The sequence below is a fragment of the Doryrhamphus excisus genome, linkage group LG20 (genome assembly GCF_037039965.1).
Source record: "Doryrhamphus excisus strain RoL-2023G ecotype Guam linkage group LG20, RoL_Dexc_Guam_v1.1, whole genome shotgun sequence".
Classification (NCBI taxonomy): Eukaryota; Metazoa; Chordata; class Actinopteri; order Syngnathiformes; family Syngnathidae; genus Doryrhamphus; species Doryrhamphus excisus.
Window position 1 is genome coordinate 8,784,656 of NC_136376.1, and position 16,250 is coordinate 8,800,905.

Here is a 16,250-nt window from a genome sequence, read left to right on the forward strand (position 1 = left end):
TGGGTCATTTCTATTCTACGTATTTCTATGTTGCCTGAAGCGCATGCGCATGACGTAAAGAAAAAAAAACATGCTTTCTTCGTTGTTGTCCATATTAGAGATCACAACAAATTTGCTGTTTACGCAATGGTGTGTTGAAGTGCTACTTTTCATGTAGACATTTTAAAGAGAAATGTGTGTATTTCCAACATTATACATCTTTTCAAAAGTTAACATCACAACACACTGGTGCTGGTCGCTTATTAGTGACGTCACGTATTTGACATTGGCATGGGCTGTGCAAGAAGGGTAACGCAATTTTAAATTTCTAAATAATAGACATTAGAATGTTCATATCTTGATGTATTTAAATGGTAATTGATCATTAGGTTGTTATGAAATTTGAGAACACGACAGTCGACCATGTGATAATTCTCCATAGCTTGCCGTATAGCATTAGCTGATCTTGCTAATACTCTCTCGTATGTCCTTAAACAGCATCCCTTCTAGTTATGGCGATGCGTCAGTTTACAAGGTTGCTCTCTGGGCTCTCCGCCGAGAAGTCGTGCTTAAATCATCAGAGGTCATTCAGGTAAGTTTTCTGGTTATTTTACACAGCCACGAGGATTGCGTGTGTTGTGGTGATTCTTGTGTGTAAAGCTGGCAGATCATGCTGTAAAGTTCCATCAGGAGTATTTAAAATTTATATTATTTTAATTGTCGTTCCTGGGTTTTTAAATACTACTCCCTGAATTTAAATGTCATAATATTAGAATTAGAAAGCAGAGAATGTGTAGGGATGGATGGCTTATGCAGTGACGAATGGAAGAAAAGAAGGAAAAATGTTGAATAAATGATGTTAAAGGTAAAAAAAAAATGTAATAAGATAAAAATAATTAATGAGAAAAATAAGCACCAATAAGTACATTTATATAGGAAACATTGATAAGTGAACATTTATACAATACTGCACCAATAAAGAAATACAATAACAGTATTTAGTGTATCTTAATCAGTGTTAAGGGAAATAAATATGTAATCATTTTATATATTTGTATGACTATTATCCCAGAATCCCATCCCTCTCTTAAATGAATAAAATTTGCCTCAACAGTGTGTCAGCTGTATCAGCCGCCATTCAAAAGATGACCAGAGTGCGAGTGGTGGATAACAGCTCACTTGGAAATACACCATACCATCGGCCGCCAAGGGTGATCCATGCCTACACCAAGAATGGCGTTGGTAAAGTTGGTGACAAAGTTTTGCTGGCCATCAAAGGACAGAAGAAGGCAGCACTAATCGTCGGTCACAAAATGCCCGGAAAACCCATGACTCCTCGCTTTGATTCGAATAATGTCGTTCTAATTGAGGACAACGGGAACCCGACAGGAACAAGGATTAAGGTCCCAATACCTACACATTTACGTAAAATGGAAGGGGACTACTCAAAGCTGTTGGCAATTGCAAGTTCTTTTGTTTGAAAAAAAACTATTTTTCTTACTTCTCAGTTACATAACTATGTAAGAGGCTGAAGTTTTGTTGACAGTGATCACTGTGCTTACAATAAATATGACCTTTACCGTACTTGCATTTAGGTCAGCTTCATATTATGGACACAATGAACAAACATAAGAAAAAGTGATGTTAATGGTAATATTTATTGAAGGCACAACACACATTCTCAACACAAAACACAACTGGCACATTTTAATTGCTAATGACAGGTATAAGGCATTCAATATTGTGATCCCTGTGAATGTTAGCGACAGTGTTTCTCAATGTGAGGCATCTTTGCTAGCAGCTTCAACTAAAAATTCAGTGCAAAATAAAACCATAAGGTGAAACTTCATAGTTCAGCTGCTTGTTTTTAACAGAAAAAAAAATTGAGGAAAATTTAAGATCAAGTCTGTACTGCCACCTATGGATGAAAAACTGAATTAACACCTGTTAACTAGGGAAAAAAAAACACAAATACATGAGAATGGTTAGTGGAAACAATATGGTCACTATTTAAAGTACTAGCAAAACAAAGATCGGTTTCATTGCAAAATACTTCAGCAGACTCTTAAGAGGTAGCTGACCTAAAATGTATACTGTAGAATGTTAGGCTATCGTCATGCAAATAACTGCTGATTCTGTGGTTATGCATACTGTATACTCGTGCAGGACAGAGGTGACAGTGATAGCTGCATACTTTAGGTTTGCATAGTTTCTAAGCGTCTGGTTGGAGACACTTGGCTTGGAAGGACTATCCAGCTCCTTTGCTACTTTGGGTATGCTTAAGTGGGAAATGTTACTAGAGTATCAAGGCTGAGCGTTGAAACAGTCAGGGCAGTCTGCAGGGCACTGCGTCAGGGCATCCTTCACCCGGTAGGTACATAGCTGACTTCAACCACACATGGTCATGTAGAGCCACTGGCAATGAGATTTGAGGGGAAAGAAGTGGAAAACGGTCCACTATTAGGCAAAATTGACTTTTTCATCTTGATAACTAAAATGTATCCTTAGACCAAACAAGAGGAAAAGGTCACTTATTTGTGCAACTCTTGAGAAAAGATTTAGACTGTTCTGAAGTTTTCACAACATTAAACAATAGAGCATAGAAAACCAGTTTAACCTTCTAAATACGGTTTTTAACAGAGCCCACGGCGGTCTAGTGGTTAGCGCGCAGACCTCACAGCTAGGAGACCAGGGCTCAATTCCACCCTCGGCCATCTCTGTGTGGAGTTTGCATGTTCTCCCCATGCAAGCATGGGTTTTCTCCGGGTACTCCGGTTTCCTCCCACATTCCAAAAACATGCTAGGTTAATTGGTGACTCCAAATTGTCCATAGGTATGAATGTGAGTGTGAATGGTTGTTTGTCTATATGTGCCCTGTGATTGGCTGGCGACCAGTCCAGGGTGTACCCCGCCTCTCGCCCGAAGACAGCTGGGATAGGCTCCAGCACCCCCGCGACCCCCCCCTCGTGAAAAAGTGAAGAATGAACAAATGAATGAACATTAGAGCCCCCAAGACATGAAACAACACCCCTATAGTCACCTTTAGGCCCCTATTACTCAATATAGTAGACATTCATTCATTCATATAGACAGACAACCATTCACACTCACGTTCATACCTATTGACAATTTGGAGTCGCCAATTAACCTAGCATGTTTTTGGAATGTGGAGTACCGGAGTACCCGGAGAATAGTGCAAACTCCACACAGAGATGGCTGAGGGTGGAATTGAACCCTGGTCTCCTAGCTGTGAGGTCTGCGCGCTAACCACTCGACTGCCGTGCCGCCTACAGTAGACATATTAGGAGAAAATAAGACAGATACACTTTAGCATTGAGTTCCTTGTTCTGGTGGCTAATGTCTCACCAATGTAGCATTACTGACACCTAGTGACCAATGTGGAACATTACATATTCTAACATCTTTGAATGCAGAGTTAAATTTTGACACTTCAAATCTGAAGATGAAACTTGGAAAAAACACAAAAAGAATCACCTCTGTTAGAGTTAGTTCAGCAACTCCTGATGCCTCTTTGTCAAACTCCTGGAAAGATCCTGTTGAAAAAAAAGATGTTTATATGTTACTTGCATGACAACATGTATCCACGTGTAAAATAACACAAGTGACATCTGGTACTTACTGAACATGGCCTCCAGCTTGACTAAGCAGCAGATAAAGTTATCAAAGTCGATCATCTCATTCTCTGCATACCGGGCTACAAGAATCTGGTTCAGTTTGTTGTTCAGTTTAAAACCTGTTAAGAATGGTAACAATTAATATAAGGTTATGTAGTTAGTATAATATAAATGCAAAAAAAAAAATAGAATTGAGCATTTGTACCTGCTCCCTCTACCGCAAGACGCATCTCATAAGAACTCATGGCACCAGATTTGTCAAGGTCGAACTGTCTAAAGATAAGCTGCGGATAAAATGAAGATATATGCTCAGTGCAGGTAACATAAAAATGTTTGTTCTGCACATTTTACTCACTAACCAGCCACTTTCGAATCTTATTCCAAAGAATCTGGAACTCCACCATCCCCAGACGAGCACTTCCATCCTTCTGATGAACATGGTGTCATGGTGTTAACGACAATCAAGAGCTATGCTAAAATTACACACCAGTAAGAAAGTTTTTTTCTGTATTAATTCCCAAGGATACATCCATGAGGTTGACCATGGTTCTGCAGGATTCCATACTAAATCCATCCGTTTTCAAATCTTTGTCTGAAACAAAAAAGACTTAACATAAGTGGAGGTACACAGCTATTCCAGGAAATAGATAATATACAAAAAAGTGGAAACAGGCTACAAATGCATGATGCCAATCCATCACTGAAAATATACACAAAACTCACGACGGGTCACCACTCTGTTTAGAATGGTCCTCAGCTCCCGAATGGAAATCTCCATGTCCTGACAAAGACAAATAAGATATACTATTGTTAGGATTAAGGCTGCATAACCAGTGCAAATGTATAAAAAATACATTGGAATTGAGGATGTCTGATAATGGCATAAAAATGAGATATCACTTCATATCTGCCATAATGATATCGGCACAGGATTGTGCCTCATACAACAAGCTTGCTAGCACGGTGTGGAAATATATACCCTCGGCCATCTCTGTGTGGAGTTTGCATGTTCTCCCCGTGCATGCGTGGGTTTTCTCCATGTACTCCGGTTTCCTCCCACATTCCAAAAACATGCTAGGTTAATTAGTGACTCCAAATTGTCCATAGGTATGAATGTGAGTGTGAATGGTTGTTTGTCTATATGTGCCCTGTGATTGGCTGGCGACCAGTCCAGGGTGTACCCCGCCTCTCGTCCAAAGAGAGCTGGGATAGGCTCCAGCATCCTCAGCGACCCTCATGAGCATAACGGTAAAAAAATGAATGAATGAACTTTGTGTTGTAAATATGTAATTTGCAATAAATGTGCTAATATGCGAGGGGGGGGGGGTAGTAAAGCATCTTCATTACTTTAATTATCTGCAGAGATATGTACATTTCTGGCATGCTATGTTCATGTGTTACATGCAACATATAATCAGAAGAAGTGTAAATGTAACTATAGGGGTGTTATTTCATGTTTACAGGGCTCTAATATAATGTTTAAAAACTATATTTTGTAGGTGGTACGCCAGTTTTATGTGCTCTATAAACTCATTTGATGAATAAAGAAATCCTACTTGTGAATATTCATTTATCACGGTCTGGATGACTGTATACATGTTTGTAGTAACAAAAGTTCTGAATATGTACAGTAAGCATACCTCTCCTGCTAGTTGGGCAAACATGGACTTGAAGGAATCATCGATGTCACCTTCAGTTATTTCATCCTATAGGCAAAGTCGGTTGGTATTTCATAGAATGCACATAGTAAATTAGCAGATGCAATACTTTCCAATATAACATGTGTCACTCATACATACATCATCTCCTAAATCAGCTGAGATTTCATCGTCCAGCTCTCTGCAAGAAACAACAACGACAACATCACTCTTTGTTTCATGTACAACATGTTCTTAGAAGTAACCAAACACGGTGAAGAAAAACATACTCTGTTTCAGACTGCTTCTCGGTGAAGACTCGGAGGACAAAGTCGGCTTCTTTTCCGGGCTCAAATGTGGAGGGGACGATGAGGTACTCTCCAGGAGGTAGACGGAGCCGTGTGCTCACTTCCCGTAGGTTAATGAATGTCTCGGAGCGAGCGCACGATTGATTTCTCAGGAAGAAATTCTTTTTCAGGTGAACATTCTGGCAACCTCGAAACTGAAGGAAGTAAGAAACCGATGGAGTAAGAATCAGATGGACTTTCTCCTTTAATTGAAGCTGTTTTTCCTGCATATGCTCCTGTGAAATACTATGTGTATATTTTGGATATCTTGTATATATCTTGTTAAATTGTCTTTTTTACTCTACTTTTGTATATTTTTTTTTAAACTTGACTACTGCACTGAAAGGAGCTCTCCAATCTCGTTGTACATCTTGTATAATAACAATAAAGGCCATTCCATTCCATTTTTCAGGTTTTATCATAACAAAGCCATATTACTTTAACAATACTGTATCTTGTGGTTGTAATTAAAAGGAGAGAAATTTAGAGGAAGGGGATTAAAATGTTAAAATTACGTCATGGTGCACTTTTATACTACTGCTAACTACAAATATAACAAGTCTTTATTACACAATTGATACTGTGTGTGATGCTGTGCTTACCTCCTCTGGAATCTGCAAGAGCACACAAAAAGACACATGAAGCAGAGTTAATAACAGCTTCATAAAACCAAGGAAAAAACATACTAGATGGTCATCACTCTCACCTCGTACAACGCAAAGCCGATGGTGTGCATATCCTGACCCTGGCGCCGATATTTGCGGCGGTCCTTCTGCATTAGAGCTACCAAGAAACTACATGCGACATCATCATCCTCGGGGTCGTCATCTTCCTCCAGCAATGTGATCTTATACTGAGGGTTGATCCAGAATGTGTCTACAAAAAATGAGCCATTGGTGTGAAGATAATATCATGAAAAAGACGCATACGTATGTAGAAAGTAGGGGCTTACTGGGATGGTTCCTGCAGCCTCCGGCGGTGCTGCCTCTCCTCCACATGCCGTGAAACTTGATGGTGTTCCAGTGGCTGAGAGTATCCTCCTTCAGGGCGTCAGGAGTCAGGTTGCAGATTTCAAGACGGGAAAACTGCCTGAGAAACTCACTGAAGGCCATCCTGCATGGGAAGAAAAAAATGTCAAAAGTGTTTATAGACATTTTTGAATTGGTTTACAGTGGAACCTTGGTTAGTGTCGTTAAATTGTTCCAGAATACATTTTTCCTACAAGTTATACTGCAAATCTAATTAATCCATTCTAGAAAGTGGAAAATGTTAACACAAAATTAACACAATTTTTACAATTTCACTCCTGTACCTATGAAAATTTACAACGTAAACATCAACTTATAAACAACACTGGGCATCCATTGTTGTGTAAGTGTTCCACTTGCTTCATTTACTTAATAATTAATCTTTTTATTACAGTATTTTATATGTTTATTTAGGCATTGGTTAAGACAACCAGCATCAGTATACGCTCCTTTTTATGACATGTGTTTATTGCTTCACAGTGAAGCCATTTAAACTTCAGTTATCAAATAAGGTTCCCTACCAGTTAGAGCTAATCATGTTTAATTTGGTGCCATCACACATACCAGAACTCTCCATCTTCCATCTGCAGATGCAGTTCATCTCGTTCAGAAGAGTCAATTTGATCCCATTCGGATGAGCTAAACAGCGCAAGAGTGTAACATTGGACAACATTAAAAGAATAACTCCATTATCTGCTCATTAAAGGAGACAATATGGACATAGACTGACTCACTTGTCGCTCCAAGCGCCGGTCCACTCCACCTGACCCCAAGGATTACGAATTCGGATTAAACGCTCCAGTCTTCCTCGGTAATCCACCTGTGTGACACCAAAGCGGGAAATAACCTCCAACCTTGAATGTCATGGCACTCGTAGACGTACCTCTTTCAATCCGGTGACTGAATAGGCGTGGCCCTTCACCAGCTTCTTGAATGTTACAGCCTCCATGTCAAAAGCACTTGTGATCTGTAAGACAAATGATACACAGCAGTGTGAATTGCTAGTATAGAAAGATTGTGGAAGTGTTTTCAATGTACTCTAAATGACAAGAGCTAAACTGCTAATTTACACAACTATCTCTGCTTGATAAATAAGAGCCGAGCAGGGAGTAGTAAACCTTAAGTCAACAGTCTGTCTTGTTTTTTGCACCATGGACCGGACCAGCCACCGCCCTTGCATAATAAAGCAAATGCATAATTAATATAACAAACCACAACACTGAAAACATGGTAGCCCGGAGCTTGATCCTTGTCAAATTATGTTTTGAAGGCATTAGTGGGACTCTGTGTATTTTCCTTTCCATTCATCTTTGTTTTTTTGGAAGTAGTACTAGCTCTTCAGAGATATTTGTAAACTACCTTTAGCTAGGGTTAGGCAGTAAAGAGAATTGTGTGTAAAAAGCACAGACAAAAGGTGGTGTGAAGATAGTGTTATATTTCCCAACAAAAGAAGCCCTGTAGGCTTAGTCAAAAATAAATGTGCCACTGTATTTGCTTTTCAGGCAACTTTCAGGTTCATTAACGTGGAGGGTGCTTTTTTTCTGTGCAGCTCATTACCACATGATCAATATCCAAGCCATGATGCATTATGCTTAAAAGGCACACTAACAACATGTGCTATATGTTTCTTATGCTACATTTGAGACTCCTGGGAAGTCCAAATGCCCCACTTGCAACTTAAAAAGGTCCTCCAAGTGTTCCAAAAGTCAAAAGTAAACAAAACATACGGTTGATGAACGCAATAATTAGTGTTTGCTTTTCTTATTATACATTAAATACATTTTACTGAATGACTTCATGCAGAGATGATAAATATATCTCCACTCTAATTAGCATGTGAAAAGGAAATATACAGTAAAATCAGTACAGTCTTTTATATACAGTATAGATCAGGGGTCTCAAACATGCGGCCCTAGTTTGAGGCCCAAGCCTTGATATGAAAGTTTAATGTTAGTGCGGCCCGCGCAAGTTTGATATGGATGCTGTATGGTATCATGTACCCAGAAAAAATTATTACGTTCATGTTAAAGGTTAAATAACTTAATAATTATCCTCTCTATCCGTGTGGAAGTGGTAAGTTTTTGGCTTTTTAAGTTTAAAGGAAATAACTTGGAGGCTACCGTTTAGGTCGCTAGCTCTTTTTTTTATTATTATTTAATTTTACAGACTTCTTACAGGCTTCTTGTAGAGTGCTGTATCATTCCCTCTGTTATTTTCTGAAATCCGCAGTATTTGTGCTTTTATTGTCAATTTATTAGCCCACTTTTTTGTGACATTTACATATCATTTTCTGGATTGCATGTGTAAAGTTCTTGGTAAAGTTGAAGTACTGATTTGTGATGAGCCTAACTTTGAGCAACGTGCCAATTAACCAGGTGTCGGAAACGTCTGGCGTCTGAGTTTCCTGGAAAGCAACATTAGCTACGTCAGTGAGTTGAGCACTTACATCAATTGAGCATCCCAGCAGGGAACCCCTCTCTAGCGCTTTGCCCATGATCTTGTACAGATCTCTGGGAGCTTTGCTTAACTCGTACATCTCCGACACGCCGCCCGTGAAGTCCTCGAAACCTTCAGTGGTGCTTCCTCCAGACAGAGCCTCATAAGAGCCATTCAGCCTGATGGAAAAAAAAAAACCAACACTCTCGTTGTTCAGCATTGATGGGAAACTGCAGCACTTCCTGATGCGTTTTGAGATTTACACTTTCCTCTTACAGTGCATGCACTCAGCTTAATAATTTAAAGCTTCTAAACTACCTACTTGGCATAAGCCTTCTCCAGCAATGCACTCCAGAACTCATTGCCCTCAGCGGAATGGACAAACATCAGCTCGCCGTCTTTGACAGGGAGTCGGTCATCTATGACAACATCTACCCATTCACCAAACTGCCAGAACTATCAAAAAACATGAATTAACACAAATTAACAACAGCATCTATAAAAGAAATATGTTTGTTATGTTTTTTATATACCTGAAAGTGGAAAATTCCAGCATAGTTATCTTGGAAGGACTGGCCATGTGGAACAACCCGATGAAGCAGCTTATCATTTAGGGTGAGAGAGCCAATAGCTGCCAAGAGCCAGCAGTCTCCTACAAAGCAGGAAATGTTATGTATGATGAGTTTGGAAATTTCGGAAAAAAACAGCCTCTCACCTCGTCCTCTTTGCAGAATAGGTAAATAAAGCATTTACTGTACGTTGGAATCACAAACTACTTCTTCCTTCTTAAGTTTGAGCTACAAATATCAAAACTATATTTGAGCCAAAAGAGTGCAGGCTTTTAGAAATGACAGCATAATGATGCATAGGTCGTGTTAATTGAGACATATGTGAAGGTTATGAAAAGACTTCTCATTGGATGTAAGGCTGAGTGGAAGTGTGGAAGCAGCAGAGTGGGGTGAAGGGCCAGATGAATAGACTGATAGTGTCATCAAAATAATGGTGTATCCGTGAGGCATAATTTTTTTTTTAATTAAAAACAGAAAAATGAAAAAAACTTTGCTTTGGTTCAAATTTCCTCCAAGAAAAGCTCTGATAAAACATTTCACTGTTCTCAAATATCTTAATTTTTATTTTTCTGCACAAAATAAGATGAAAAATAAATAAACAAATCAAGAATAAAGAAAAGCAATCAATCAGTAATAAATAAATAAATAAATATAATAATCATAATCACAATCATAATAATCATAATAATCATAATACTACTACTACTACTACTACTACTACTACTACTACTACTACTACTACTAATAATAATAATAATAATAATAATAATAATAATAATAATAAAAACTTAAGAAACCACATATAGTTGGTGGGTAGACAAATGATTTTTTTCAGATTAAAATGAACAAAGCATTATTAGAGCCCTGTAGACATGACAAAACACAACTATAGTCACATTTATACTTTTTTTTATTTACAAAATATTGCACAACTGCAGGGTCTTGAGACACATGCTAACTCGCAAACTAGGGGGCCTAAACTAGCGTCCTGCGGGCCACATTTGGCCCGCGGGCCGCGTGTTTGAAACCCCTGCTGTAGATGGAGAACTAGATTGGGCACAAGATGGAACCTTGGTGCACACCTTTAAAGGTGATGGGAGAAAAAAGGGATTTATCAGTGATGATTATGTTGCCAAATTTCATAGAAGCGGATAGATTAATAAAATATGTATCTATCCATCCATTCTTCCCTACAATCAAACCATCAAATACAGTTGCTTATAAGCAACATTATAATGCATACCTAATGGAATTGTGGTTGAATACATTTGCAAAGACTATCATTTTCATGCTAACGGTATGACTTGGGGCTGGAAACAGGACTCACCCAATGCTCCCTGACAGATGTCCGTCCTGGTGGCACCATCTACAATGAACCGAGGCTGATCCACTAGTTCCTTTTTGGGGGGAAATGAAAAATGTATCACATTCATAGATGCATTACTATCTTATATAGAGTATACTAATTGAAACACAGTACAGTACATACATGCCTACATATGTTGGGATCTTGCCAGCATACTATTCTTGCATCTTGACTGCCAAGGACTAATCACGTAAACAAATGTCATAGCGGGGGAGTGGTCAGAGAATGCAGACAGCTGCAGTGCTCTGACAGACGCCTGCCGCAACTTGTCCTATTCTGTCTGCATTTTCAGACGTTTAAAAAAAAAAACATGTCATAGATATGTTGTTTGCTGTGATTCCTGTCATCACCATAAACAGGCACGCCTGTTATTTGAGACATGGCATAGACTAATTAGAAACATAAGTAGAGGTGAGTAGCAGTCATGTGAGCAATGATGTACTGTAATCACCATACATAATAATTCTCGGTCGGTATTCATAAGAATATATATCATAAAACACAATCAAATATGAGGAAATGATGGTAAATAAGATATGTAGGATGATTAATTATATATGTATCAGTGCTTGTGTGAAAATTTATCAAAATGTGACAATGCAAAATACAATATTTCATGTAAATAAAGTTAACGAGGTTAATGTTTTTTTTTAGTGTGGAGGGTACATGGCTTCAGGTGAAATATGTGAATGGGTCGGCGACTGTAAAAAGTTAGAGATCCACTAAACTGAACCATCCTTGTGTAATTGTGAATGAGACTAGTTTTCAAAGTGTACCAAAGTATTTCCTCAGATATTAAAATATGGTAGGGGTCTGCCCAAAACTATTGTTTTTGGAACATATTTAATTGCCTTTTCTTGTCACCCCAGACTTTCTGGCACCTCTAAGGGAAGCTGTACATTTGAAAACTGTAATATTGTATTGTATGTATATGTTCAACCATCAGGCTTCAGTAAGCACTGTCAACTCAGATACAACAGTCAAATGTCTTTGAATGATATTAATCAAAAATCATAATAAGGTACTAGGTTGCCTTACCGTGGGTCTCATCCACTCCACGTCTCTGGTTTTTGCAGAGTATGGTGCCAGCTCCTTGAAGCCAAGCGAAGGGGGCTCGGCTGGGAAACAGGGGTCTTCAAATAGGCAGCCCGACTCCACGCACTGTTGCTTCAATGCTTCATAGTCCTGGTTGGCAAAGTGCACCGCGTTCTCGTTGGAGCCCATGCCTTCTGCTCGCAGTCGGTCGGCTTGTATGGTTGCAGATATCCCTCCAACTGGATACATACTGTTGCAAGATAAAAATATGGAAGTGGGTGGTGTTGCACTGAGCTGACTCTATTATTAGTGTCAGTGATACACTCTTGTCAAAAGCCCACAGCACCACACGTGAAGAGCAAAACATACAAATAACTTGTAGTGACATGTTTGTTCTATACAGTTTCATCCTAAAATAGGACTGACCATTTAGAATGTAATGGTAATGGTTTTATTTCATTTGAACATGCATTGGATTACAATTGAATGCATCAGATAATGAGTTCACAGTTCCACATGTCCAAAAGGAGTAGGAAGAAGCAAAGCTTATTAAATCCTATCCCTCCATCTGGTACTTTTACAATCAGTAACTGTTACATTTGTTCACTTCCTGCTTTCCATAATACAGTTTTTTTTTTGTCCCGTACCGAAGTACAAGGTGATATGACCTTACAATGACATTATGTGTACCATGTGTACCACTGTCCATAAACATGAATGAAAAAAAATGTTTGATGATAAAACTGAGTTTGAACCCGCCACCATTTGTGACCTCACAGGAGACCTCAACATACCTCACTAGACTGAGAACATCAAAGGATTCATTTTGGATTAACCGTGCAAATATTTTGTTTTTTCTTTGGGTGAAAACGTGCGAAGAGTAGACATCTGTCTTGTATCTTTGATTTTCATTTGGACTCAGTTGGTAAAATCCCGAAGAGGACTTTGTCAAACTACAACCTCTGATTTTGGCTCAAAATGGTCGTTCCGAACCAATAACCTGTCTGTTTGCGAACATGGTTTCTTGAGACTTTGGAGTGTGCTGTCATGGCAGACATCTCCACCAAATTTGGTGACGATCAATATAACTGGTAGCAGGGGCTACATTTTTTTTTTTAGTTTTTTTGAGAGCGTTTTGGAGGTTTGAGTTCAGGACTGTGCTTGCAAACTTTTGTGTGTTTTCACTTTTACACCGCTATCACTCATTGCTGGAGCCGTATTTACAGTATATATCTTATTTCCGGTGTTTTGTTTATTGTTATACTGTGATTAGCCTCTGAGTGCTCAGAGCCAACTGCAGAATAAATACAGGAAGTCCGATGTGTGCCACATTGTAACAAAAATGGTAGAAAGACAATGAATAGATGAAGTCATCAAGATACTTTTGCTCCAACATTAAAATAGTTTTTTTTTTTTTACAGTAAGCATGTTTTGAAATGAGTGATTTTGTGCTTTTGTAAAGTTGTGTTACAAAATGACGCTAAAACAATGTTTATTTGTAGCTGAGAACTACAGTTTGACTTATTTTTACACTTGAATGAGTGTTAAGAAAGTTGCCTGCATATTTACATCTTATGATGTGACGGCTTGACCCTGAAACAGATCATTTCTTTTTCAGTGACGTTGCTAAGCCAAACAAACCAGGAGGTAGATCTGCAACTGTATTTCACCGCAAACGTTCCTGCTGTATACTTTTGGTACACAGCAATCTTTCAACATGTGTAAAATCAAAGCACACATATAGGAAATAAGGGAAAAAACACCCAAAAAAATCAGTATGTAGAGAGGAAAAAAAGAAACTATAAAGGTTAGTTAACACACATCACAGTCATGCTGGTCACAATAAAGAAGTTAGTAACATGATACCTTGAGTATGCAGACAGGCTGAGAGGGAGAGCGACACAAAAAGAAGAACAGAGAAATGTCATTCAATTGTGATTTTTATAAAGAAAAAGTGACTTTTTTTTTTGCTCCCCCAAATGCATTGACTTGGAAAGGTTTCCAAATCTCTAAGGGGGGAGATAATAGTGCTGCAAGACAAATGAGTCAGGCAGCTGGCTCTTAGTTACTCCTTGCTTCTCAATCAGTACTCTCACATTGGATTATCTTTTTTTGTGCTGCTCTGCACTCAACTGAATCCTAATGAGCGTGGGTGAGTAAACAATCCAGGCACTTGTGAAAAGGGATTGGTGGCTACTGTGGAAGACAAGTGGCAAAAGTCACCTGAAATGGGGGGGGAAGAGCAATGTTTTTTAGTGAAACAGGCAATGTTTTTCACACAAGCAATGCAGCAGGCAGTTATACTGTTTATAGGAGACCCTCTACCCCCTAGGGTGAAGCCCCCCCACTCTGCTACAGGAATGTTCTTGTAGTTCTAGTCTGGATAATGATGAACCGGAACTCCTGTACCCCACAGTTGCAAGCCAAAAAAAACGCTGATCCACGCAGTTCTATGAAAGTGATGTCATCACAGGGCCTCAGTAGCCTTTATCAAACTTCTGAACAGCAACTCTTAATATACACAAAAACACTCTAACGTTTCATTTTCAGTTTGTTTGCTGCTTGTTGATGATTAAAAAGTCAACAGTATGCCGGACATGTTCTGGCTCACATAAGAGCACCTGTTCTCAAGGCCTTATGTGTGTGTGTGTTTTCACTAGCTTACAATTCAATCATATTAAACCGCTTTAAAGAGACAATAGCACAAAAGGCTAAGTCATTACGTGAGCCACATAATGCTAACTCATGTTGTTATATTAAAGCAAATGTACTGCATTGTGTTCAATCAATCAAACCGCCCATTCTTACACAAGAGCGTACCGTTAACGTTAAATCACACAATATGGATGTTACGTGACAATGCAGAACGATTTAAAAAAAAAAACAACAACACTCACCACCGCCTTAAAAACGAATCGAGGCTTCCTCAATGTGAGTCTATTAGAGATAATCGTATAAATCTGGGAAGTGCAGACTAGCGGTTTGCAGAGCAGTTAGGGTAGATCCAGCCCTCTGTCACACTGTACACACACAAGCCCTGCAATAGGAGGGGCCACGTCACACACGCATGCGCTGCACTACCTCACGTCAGCCACTTGAGGTGCCAGAGTGACGACTTGTACATTTCATGCCACGCATTTCAGCTATACTATAATTAATGATACTGTCATAAGCACTTTTTGATTACACACATGGAGTTTGTTTTTGATTTGTTGCATTATTTGTTGCATATTGTAGTGGCTATATGTCCTTCAAAAATAAACTTACCTTAAACTATAATCAGTATGAATGTGAGTGTGAATGGTTGTTTGTCTATAGGTGCCCAGTGATTGGCTGGCGACCAGTCCAGGGTGTACCCCGCCTCTCGCCCGAAGACAGTTGGGATAGGCTCCAGCACCCCCCGCGACCCTCGTGAGGAAAAAATGGGAGAAAATGAATGAATGAATGAATAAACTATAATCAGTATGAATGTGAGTGTGAATGGTTGTTTGTCTATTTGTGCCCTGTGATAAGCTCCAGCACCCCCACGACCCTCCTGAGGAAAAGCGGTAGAAAATGAATGAATGAATGAATAAACTATAATCAAAAGGTTTGTGTTTTACGCAGGCAAAAGAGTCATTGTCCATACAAACCTTGTTCCGTTTCTTCATATTTCTTTATTTATTACCAAACAAGCAAACAAAAAGGGACCAAATGCATTGTCTCCTGTTGCCTCTCTTGTACCCCTTTGGTACAAAAACCATAGGCTCACCCCGATGCATGCTGGTCCTGTGAGCACCGCCTAGATCAATAGGTCGCAGGTGCCCAGGGTGTTATCCAATGACATAAACCCACAAATAAACTACTAATTAACCCCAACAAAATATGATAAATAAACAAATAAATAACTAACAAAAAACATTATCAGGTAATCCAAACAAAACAACAACAACAACAAAATAAATCAACATATATTAGAAACCTAGGAACACACTACTAAATAGCTCCTACACATATTCATAATTTTACATTAAAAAGAGAGAGCATTGAAACAGTAATACGTGACATGATGTGTTGTTTGCCATTCACTTAAGCTTTAGATACAGTGGCCTAAAGTGTAAAAAAAAAAAAAAAAAAGGCACCTTGGAGGGAAAAATTTGAACCCGCTTTTATCCTATTCTGATCTTGTGAAGGCATCTGACCAATGATTTACCTGCAACAGGCATGGCTCACCTCAAA

The 16,250-nt window shown here is 38.9% G+C and overlaps 2 protein-coding genes across 3 annotated transcripts; one reads left to right on the top strand and one right to left on the bottom strand.

Moving 5' to 3' along the window:
- Window positions 1-165: 165 nt before the first annotated feature.
- mrpl14 (mitochondrial ribosomal protein L14) lies at window positions 166-1,828 on the top strand. The gene is made up of 3 exons (XM_058058541.2): window positions 166-288; window positions 478-571; window positions 1,094-1,828. The coding sequence occupies exons 2-3, from the start codon at window positions 492-494 to the stop codon at window positions 1,458-1,460; spliced, it is 447 nt and encodes a 148-aa protein (XP_057914524.2). The 5' UTR covers window positions 166-288; window positions 478-491; the 3' UTR covers window positions 1,461-1,828.
- On the bottom strand, window positions 1,619-15,060 carry LOC131107984 (calpain-1 catalytic subunit-like). Of its 2 annotated transcripts, XM_058058537.2 has the most exons (23): window positions 14,930-15,060; window positions 13,899-13,916; window positions 12,036-12,282; window positions 10,959-11,028; window positions 9,596-9,714; window positions 9,385-9,518; window positions 9,073-9,241; window positions 7,510-7,593; window positions 7,361-7,446; window positions 7,191-7,265; window positions 6,551-6,711; window positions 6,305-6,474; window positions 6,201-6,212; window positions 5,542-5,753; window positions 5,414-5,453; window positions 5,255-5,320; window positions 4,338-4,395; window positions 4,142-4,206; window positions 3,974-4,042; window positions 3,820-3,898; window positions 3,620-3,733; window positions 3,475-3,533; window positions 1,619-2,394 (listed from the first exon to the last, which is right to left on the bottom strand). In XM_058058537.2, exons 3-23 carry the CDS (start codon window positions 12,279-12,281, stop codon window positions 2,368-2,370), a joined length of 2,115 nt encoding a protein of 704 aa, XP_057914520.2. In that variant the 5' UTR covers window position 12,282; window positions 13,899-13,916; window positions 14,930-15,060; the 3' UTR covers window positions 1,619-2,367. The 2 variants fall into 2 exon arrangements, with proteins under 2 accessions (XP_057914520.2, XP_057914521.2); XM_058058538.2 differs by lacking the exon at window positions 13,899-13,916 and having other exon boundaries at window positions 14,930-14,943.
- Between the last annotated feature and the right edge of the window lie 1,190 nt (window positions 15,061-16,250).